Genomic DNA, 9,725 nt, shown 5'->3' on the forward strand with positions numbered 1-9,725 from the left:
TCAAATTACAAACGTTTGTTCAGCCTTTCACTCACACCCCAACCGTTACCTCCAAAACTTTGACACCATTTAAAATGATTTAAATACCCTTTGACTTTATCAAAACTATTTAACCTAAAAAAAATTAGATTAAAAGACTAAACTATCCCTAGATATTTTGTAAATTTACAATTGTGTGTGTGTATATATATATGTGTGTGTTTTATGAATATATATATGAAAAAAGCTATTGTAAAAAAATATAATTTTTTTTTTAACTATTTGTTTTGCTATTTGATTACTGTATCTAATATTTCTATATCATCAATCTAAAGATTAGCGATCTGATTGTTGAATTCTTTTTTTGTTTCAAGGAAATTTTATAATTTTCAAGTTATTTCATTCAAAGATTGTTAATTCTCTGATCTATTTTCTATACTGTGTGCGTGTGTGTGTATATATATATATGTAAATATTCACATATATAGACACAATTACATGTATATCATTTTCTTTTTCCGGTTTTTTATTTTTTGGAATCTATTTTCAATACTCTATGTATATACACAATATTCGCATCCATGGACACAATGTACATGAATATATCAATTATTTTTTTTTCGGATTTTCTTGGAAATGCTTTAATTCAAGACCAGAACTACAGCTAGAGGAGAGGTTATGGTGATCAGACGAAGAGGCACATCGTCACGAGGAGAGAATAAGGTGAAGGCGTCACCGTCAAGGATCTGATACCTGAGGTCTAATTATGGCGATGGCGTTAGAGAAGAGATTGTAGCTGTTTGAAATTGTTTCTCCATCGATGAAGAAATAGAGAGCCAAATTTTGAGAAATTGCACTATAAGGGATTTCTTGGACAAAAATTGGGGAAAAAATATAGTTGAGTTGTAGGAAGGTTTGGTGGTAGTGGAGTCAGCCTAGGAGGGGCGAAGGAATTGTTCTGCTTAGAATCTTTAGATTGCTGGAGGAGGGGAGAGTGAGCTAATTTCCAGTCCCCGGTGATCTTCCATGGTATATAAAGAAAGAGAATCTGGGTATGAACAAATTATATATCTATACTGTCGTTGATTGCAAGGTGGGGGTGAGAAATTGAGAATGCTTTGTATTTGGGTGTGTTTGTGTATTTATATGTGTATGATTTGTGATAGAAGAATGATGGTAGTGGTGGTTTTGGAGAAGGGATGGTGGTGGCGATGCCACTGCTGGTTGTAGAGTGGGGATGGTGGTGGTCGCAGTGGTGATTGTTGGTTGAGAGAGATTTTGGAATTTGATGAATAAATGGAAATATTTTTTTTATGTGTGATATCAACTAGTAACATTTTACATAAACCAGACTGTGCGAGTTGGGATGATCGTAGCCGCGCCGGTGTGGGGGTGGTAGGACCCGTCGACTATGGTTCTGACGGTGTCGAAGTTGATTTTGGTTTATTTGTTGGAATGGTTGTTTCAGATAAAATCTTGTCGGAATTGTGGCTGGTCTTCGTTGGACTAGTCGATATTCTTCACCGGACCAGTTTGCTCGTCGCCACTGTCGTCCGATTTGCTGCTGCTTGCCATCTTTGTTTGAAGACCACCAAGCTTACTCCATATGCATATATTTTAGCGGGAAACTAATGGGCAGTTTTGTCTTTTTAAGTTTGTTAATATTTTGGTTTAAAATGAATTTAAAAAATGAGAGTAAAATTATCTTTTGGCATGTTTTTAACAGCGTTACTGACGAAAAAAATAAATTGGGCCTAAATGATAGTAATTTTTGAAAGATGTTTTAAGGTGATATTTAGTCAAACCTGAGGGAGTGTCTGTAAAATTAATCCTAATTTTTATTATTATTATTATTATTATTATTATTATTATTATTATTATTTTTTTTTTTTTAGTAAGCAGTATTCCTAATATCTATAAATAGTCTAAACTGTTTCAGTCTTCCAAATCTTCGAACGATGTTTGTTATGAGTAAGATCTTATCGAATGGCGTGCTTCATTTGAGTAATGTAAAACGCTTATTTAAATATTTCGATATTCTCTTCTACTCTCGCACAGAATTCAAATCCTAAGATATGAATTACCTCCAATTATTGTTAGCTTTTGCTTTGTTATCAATGATTACGAATTAAAAATTACTGAAAACTAAACATGAAAACATGAGAGGGTATTTATGTATATGAGATAGCTGCACTGTCCATATCAAACATGAAAATTTTATTACTCTGTATACTTTTCATGATGTTGTATTGAAAGATCCCAAAGATTTTCAAATTTTTGATTATATGAAAAACTATTGACTCGTCCGAGCATATGGTAATTCTTTAAATCTTTAATCTGCATAATATTATAGCAATGCATTATATTATAGCAATTGTTGAAGAATACACAATACCTTGTGTGGAAATATATAATCTCAAAAAAAAAAAAAATTACATTCTCAACTAAAAATGAAAAAGTAAATAAATAAATACTCCTAGTGTATTATCTTTTTAATATTTTGAATAATTTTTGTCTTTAAAGTTGACTGCCTGAGGCAAATAAGTTACTACAACAAAATAAAAATAACAATGTATTCAAATTAAAGTGTGTGCATCAAAGGCGTCCACAGTCATATCTGGTATGATAGATTCCGTTACTAAAGAAAATAGCCATGAAGACGAGACAAGCATATTTTATCAGCAGTGATGATGTTTCCAATAGCGTACCAATAAGGTAACTCTGTGTTGACAATTGCACCACTCTCTTTCTTCTTTCTTTCAGATATTTATCCATTGCTTCTCCAACTTGGTGGACCATAATCCGCCTCCTCTCACTTTTGATCATCGGATAAACCACACTCATCTTCGCTGCCATGCATCTAGCAAGCACAACTGCATCTTCTAAAGCTGCAGAGCCACCCTGTCCCAGGAATGGGCCCATTACATGCATGGCATCGCCGGCTACTGTCACTGTTCCTTTACGAGACCTTGCAAGTAGTACGTCCCATGGTGCACGATACCATAAGTGTGTGAGAGACAGTGTTTTCAGGTCACTGTTTTTTACCAATTCTCTTAATTCTGCTGGGAAACCAGTTAATGATTCCAAAGTTGATTGTCTCATGAGCTCTGCATCCCCCCAAACTTTTGCATCTGTTATTGATTTCAGAAAAATGAGCCTTTTTTTTTTTTTGTTTCCATTCTTTTGAGTAATTGCTCCAAAATGCCAACCATGTTACTTACAAAGGAAAATATATATATACCTCGGAAAATATAAGTTTTGTTTGACATTTAAGATATAAATAACCTTATATTATGAAATAATTAATAATATGTGTTAAAATAATTAATTAAATATGCAACTCGATATTTAATTAAACATTCAAATTAGAACAATAAAATAATAATTACTAAATAAAAAACCTGAACCGAAGCTAGTATTAGATACTATGTTTTTAAGACAATTTATGCTCTGCATGGTGCTGACGGACTCAATAGCGCTTGTCTTTCAGGATACGACGAACCTTTTCTGTGTAATATTCTCTCTGACTCAAAAATGAATCTCTCCTACATAAAAAAAATGAATTGGGTTCGATCCAAATCATTTGGCTTGGACCAATTGTAATACGGTTCATTGCTATAGATGTTTGGTCTAGTTGTTCGAACCATTTGGCCATATGGCTTGAATCCACACACGCTTAAATTGGGTTCAAGTTGAGAGAGAGAGAGAGAGAGAATGGAAAAATTAACTAATTGAAGTGATAAGAGTCTGGGTATTTATAGAGAGACTGGTGTCTTTTGGACATGTTCCATTCATAGCACATTTTCATTATCAGTCTAACAACGTGACATTTAGTCATACAAGACGTCTGTTCGGTCTATAACTACCACACCTCTTGGTTTATACCGTATATTGATGTACAAACATTGATTATACATCAATGGATGTGAATGATATACAGGACTCTGCATACAACAACATAACACCCTTTCACATCAGGATATTCACCACGTTGTCACAGATGACATTCACGTTGTTGTATAAACATGTCTTCAGTGAAGACACAATATGGTGGTGTTGTATTTTCCAACAGACACTACCTTAAAGGATGCCTTTCGCGTATTCTGATCAGATAAATTTCATTCACAAATTCTAACAATATAAACATAAAAACATGTAAATCTGCGTAGTCTAGAGTTTACCCATAGAATTCAATTGCAGAACTACGAACCAGAAGACTGTCTCGTCATTAATTGGAACTATCCCCACTAAGATGTTCCCTCTCCTCATTCGGACGAACTCATGGGTAAATGAGTGACCATTTGGATAATGTGTGAAACCTCTCACCTCCCATACAGTGAAAATTTTTGCAGGCTTTAGCCCAAGGAAATCCGCAACCACTGACCTGGCTCCATCACATCCAATCAAAACCTGTGATATGGTGAGTAAAACATAATCTTAGTATTATGACCAAATGAAAATGACACTTTCATTTCATTTGAGTTTAAGAACTGATTAGTGTATTTCTCTAATTTAAGTTCACGTAATTTGATCCTAAAATAATGTAATTAGGTTAAATTGTGAAATTGAGATGAGCAACAATACCTTGGCCATAACAGAACTCCCATCGTGAAGTTGAAGAATTGGATAAGAAGTCAGAGGGTCCAATTTTACAGAGACTACTTGGCATCCAAAGTGTATTGTACCAACTGGCAATGCATCTGCTAAGGTCTGGATGAGGTCACTCCGTTTCAAGCAACGAGCTTCGCCACTCCTATCAAAGTTTAAAATTTTATTTCATTGATGGGAAGTATCTAATTCATTTCTTCTTCTTCACTATTTTTTTTTGGTTTCCTAATTGTGTTCCATGTTCTTTAACTTCTTGTCTTTGTATATATTTTCCGTCATAATTATATTATTGGAGTTTATATGTATACGTGTTTGTGTATATATGTGTAGTTCTTGGATTTAAATTAGAACGCAAAGTTTATGAACTTACCCAAATGGTGTTTCGCGTTGCTTACCCTTCTCTTGCCATGTATCTCGTATCCTATGCACAAAACTGGGGCTTAGAGAAATACAAAAGTATATGCTAGGATAAGCAAATGTATGAACATAATGTGTGTGTGCATACTTATATATAGATATATATATATATATATATATATATATATATATATATATGTATATTATAGAGAGAGAGAGAGAGAGAGATTAGAGGCATACCCATGAAAAAGAAGAGCTGTTTCTCTGAGCTTAGAGCCCACACCGAGCTGATCGAGAGCACGCCATCCATTAGGAAAAATGACAATGGCTGCCCCTGTTGCACGCAAGGTCTCTGATCTCTCCAAAACCACGCTCCTAATACCCTTCCTGCAAATTCATCATGTAGTACATACTTAACCAATTACACTCAAATATGGATAGATCCTTTCCCGTTCTTCTACAATATAACAATTTTAATGGTAGATGTAAACATGTTTCGATTGAATATTACATATTTGGTATTACATATGTGATGTAACGTATTGTACTGCACATCATAGGTGAGGAACAGAAAGGATTAAGATACTTCAAATTTAGGCCCTCTATGTTCATTTTAATGAATCAGGTAAAATTACACCTAGAGAAATATACCTCTAAAGTTATCCAAATTACAAGTTGTTTAAAAAATTACCCTAATCTTTTCTCAAAGAGCAATAATACAAAAATTAATAATACAAAAATTTTCTCAAAAACTCAAAAATTTTGTCTTTTGAGTTTTGCCATACACCTCTGCTCTTACTTAAAAATTAACTTGAGTTCTTCTATTAAACATAATCTTGTAGCAGATTTTACCATCTGTTAACCGTGATTTTTTTTGGATGTCAAAATTTTGAAATTCTGTAATACCAATTTTTGACAACTTAAGTGTAATTTTTTAAATTAAAAAAAAATATATATATATATATAGGACAATTATCGTTATGATAAATCTCAAAGGAGTTCAATGTAATTAATTAAACTATTACTCAACTTGTCATTATTATTTTATTCTTAAGTTATTTAAAACGCCTTTATGAAAAATAAAAATAAAAATAAAAATAAAATTGGTATTACAAGGATAAAATTGGTATTCTAAAGTTATAAATTGCTATAACAGAATTTTTTTTTAATTAAAAATCATGCCATGCATATATAGGACTAATAGGAGATTAAATATGTAGGGTAACTTTTAAATTTTCAAATAAGAGAGAAATGTTGGCATAGTATGCATTTACAGATTTACCCTTCTTACTATAAACTATAAAAGGAAACTAAAGCCAAGTAGACAATCAATGTAAAGAAGAAGATAAGAGAGAGAGAAAGTGAACCTGTGAAGGGCAAGTGCGGTGGCGAGGCCACAAATCCCACCGCCAGCTATGACAATCTCATTCTGTTCACCTGCATCCATCTCTCTCTATATCTTCTCTCTCTAGAAGTAGAAGGGATTGGAATGGGCTGAGGAGTGAGGAGGACCGGAAGGACTTTGGCAATAATTAATAAGAGTCGTCATAGTCAGGCAGACAATTTAGACCGGTGTTCTAGGTAGAATCTACGTGGCTGTGGCTTATTGCGTGGCAGTCTAATTGTCAAGTTTTGAAAAAATTTCTCTCTCCTCTCCCTATATATCACCACCCAAACACAGAAGGACAACGGTACCCTCGTATCAACAAACCCATAACACCTAATGCATCAACACAATCTTGTCAGGCCCCGACCGTCGCCCGCCCTCGCCAGTCTCGAAGCGCGGATGGACAGAACCGGCGAACAAGAATAAAAATAACAGAATTCGCAGCGAATTAGCATGGATGAACAGAATGGCGGACGGCGGTCTGACGGCGACGGCAAAGTGTTCGGCGGTGAAACAAGTTTGAATTTGTGGTGTCGATGGCCTGAATATGTATACATATATATACACCAACAGTGTATGCTCCATTAACAACCGGAAAAGCTTAAACGAAGACGAGAGAGGAAGTTCAGGGAGATCAAAACCATAGCACAGCAACACCGACCTAATTTCAACTGACCCAACCGTGTAGCTCGAAGCAACCACGACTAAGCTCAATCCGATGAGCTCTTAAGCCTCGGCAAAACCCATATCTGTCCGGCAATCTCCATGTAAACACCGGACCCGTGTTAAAATGTCTAATGCCATTTGAAATGAAAAATAAAAAGTCTACGATGAAAGATGGCTGTTATTGATTAGTGCAAATTTAGAAGGTCAAAGTCCCTGTTTGAGTTGTCAATGTTAGAACAGTAAAGAGGACTTTGTAGGCTAAATGTTGAATAAATCATGCGTTGTTACATCAGACCATGGTTTGGTAGTTGTATGTGCAGAGTCCTAGTTAGAAGAGTAAAAAAAGTCCTCATTATTGAGAAGAAAAAAAATGTTGTCAATGTTAGAACAGTAAAGGGGACTTTGAAAATCGGAAGACAAGTCATTGTATATATGAATATACAAAGGTGGGTTGTAGTCCATGTATGCTGGTTGTCCGAAAATTCTGAGGCCTTGGTAGATTGGAAATGGGAGGAAAAGAAAAAATAGAGAGGTAATAAAGGGGAATAAAAAATTGTATTTGGTATAAGAGATGGGAAGGAAAGGAAAAGAAAGGGAATGAAAGGTTTTGGTGGGATGGAGTAAATCTATAAATTTGTCCTTTAAAATGTAAATGGTATATTAGTAACTCAATTAAAATAGTTTCTTTTTCTTTCTTTCATAAACATGATTATTATCATTTCTTTTTTTTTTTTTCATTAATCAACCAAATACGATAAGAGACTATCATTATCCTTTCATTTTCTTTCATTTCTTTTCTCTCATAACTAATGTTATTATTTCTTTCATTTTCCACTATACCAAACATAACCTAAGTGTAGTATTCCTTCTGTTTTATTCTCTTTTCAATATTTCATCTACTAGCTCCAATCTTTACTTCTTATCAATTAAAATGATCTTCTCTTTTCACACAATACATATACTTGGTTGAATCTCAAGCCAACAACCCGTCCTTGTTTTCATCAGCTACCTAACTAGCGACCCTCCTTTGTTCCAACGACTTCTACAAATTACATAACCCGTACTCGTTGGTGCCGACAAACTAGTTGAATCGTTCACTACTAGGGCAACTATTCTTGCTCGGATCCAGCTCCCGCAACACTTGCATTTTTACCTCTTCGATTCCTTTCGCTTTTCTCGGATCCACTGTTCACCACTTCTTGCATGTTTCCCTCTTCGATTATACTTTACCCTTCTTTGCTTTGTAAGATAAAATGGGTCTTTATCTTGTGAAAAAGAGAAAGAAACTTAAGAGAGAGAGGAGACCCAAATTGAACTCTCCGATGGCCGGCAGCACCAACCAAATATTTCATATATTACTGAATTGAACTACAGTACCCAATAAGCGTGGACGAACTAGTTGGATCGTTCACCACTTCTTGCTTCTTTAGGATGAGTGAGACATTAGAGAGAGAGAAATAGAATGAGAAAAAGAAAAAGAGGAGAGAGAAAGAGAGAGGGAAATAGTCTAGCTAGACAGGGCCACATCGTTTCTACTAAAGTAATCGACCAGATATTTCGGTTGAAGGATCATTTTCCTAATTAATGAACAATATCAACTCCAAGTTCTTTTCACTGTGGACCCCCCTCTATATAATAATATAATAAACAGACAAATATACACAACACAAAGACAAAGTGATTTGAGGGAATGGTCTTAAACATCAATAAAATTTAGGGTTAATTGCGTTAAACCCCTCTCAACTATAAGTTAATTGCAAGAAAATCCCCTATATAAGAGTTTTGTAATTCTCGCTCATGCACTGTCACATTTTTTTTTCTTAAAAACGGTTCATTTATCGTGTATCAAGACAAATTAATAATTTTCATGACTGTACAATGAGCGGGGGTACCACATGTAAATGCCCTTGAGTATTGTAGATTTTCTCCACAATAAACATAATAAATAGAAGAACTTTGAGATTAATTAATACTTTCACAATAATTACTATAAAGTCAATATAATAAAGGTAAAGTACAGCAACACCCACTGAGGTTTACCAAAAGGACATCTAGAGGAAAATTTGCCTATTTTGGGACAATGACACCCCCTCAAATTTGATATAGCTACCAAAGATACCTCAATGATAATAAATTGATATTTTTACCCTTTGACTTTTATATTGACCAGTTTAAATGCTGAAATGACCTTTCTACCCATAACCATATCTTTCCTTCTCTCCTCTCCTTTCTGTTTTCTCTTCCTCCGCCCCCAACATAAACACACACATACACCCACACACATATTGTCACACATATATATAAACACACACCCACACATATATGTATATATAGATACATATATATATATATATACACACACACACATAAGGCGGCGGCGATGACGATGGCGAGCCGCCTCTCCTCCACTGTCGGCGACTCTAGATTCGCTGCCTGCCTTCGATTCCATTAACCCATAGAACCCCATAGTCACCGATGAGATAAGTGCGGTGATGGTTCGGCCAATGATAGGCTCGGCCGTGATGGGCGATGGTAGAGATGATGGCAACGGGCTGGTTCGTGACAGAGAACGCGGAAAAGCGATGGACGGGCGGTGCTGATAAGGACGGTTCGCGGCGCAGCACCGACAAGTAAAGAGAACTCGGGTGGTGGAGACGGACTGGTTTGGCTGTGGATGAATCGGCGGCGGCTAAGATGAGGGTGACGGCAAAAAGATTCAGCTTTAATG

General features: G+C 35.3%; 1 protein-coding gene across 1 annotated transcript; it reads right to left on the bottom strand.

Moving 5' to 3' along the window:
• Positions 1 to 2,286: 2,286 nt before the first annotated feature.
• Positions 2,287 to 7,118, bottom strand: LOC132273948 (monooxygenase 1-like). Its single transcript, XM_059775067.1, has 6 exons — positions 6,312 to 7,118; positions 5,185 to 5,331; positions 4,958 to 5,008; positions 4,564 to 4,732; positions 4,161 to 4,389; positions 2,287 to 3,110 (listed from the first exon to the last, which is right to left on the bottom strand). The coding sequence occupies exons 1-6, from the start codon at positions 6,389 to 6,391 to the stop codon at positions 2,575 to 2,577; spliced, it is 1,212 nt and encodes a 403-aa protein (XP_059631050.1). The 5' UTR covers positions 6,392 to 7,118; the 3' UTR covers positions 2,287 to 2,574.
• Between the last annotated feature and the right edge of the window lie 2,607 nt (positions 7,119 to 9,725).

The sequence above is a fragment of the Cornus florida genome, unplaced genomic scaffold (genome assembly GCF_030987335.1).
Source record: "Cornus florida cultivar Cherokee Brave unplaced genomic scaffold, ASM3098733v1 CherokeeBrave_3.0.0_Hap2_Chr09, whole genome shotgun sequence".
Classification (NCBI taxonomy): Eukaryota; Viridiplantae; Streptophyta; class Magnoliopsida; order Cornales; family Cornaceae; genus Cornus; species Cornus florida.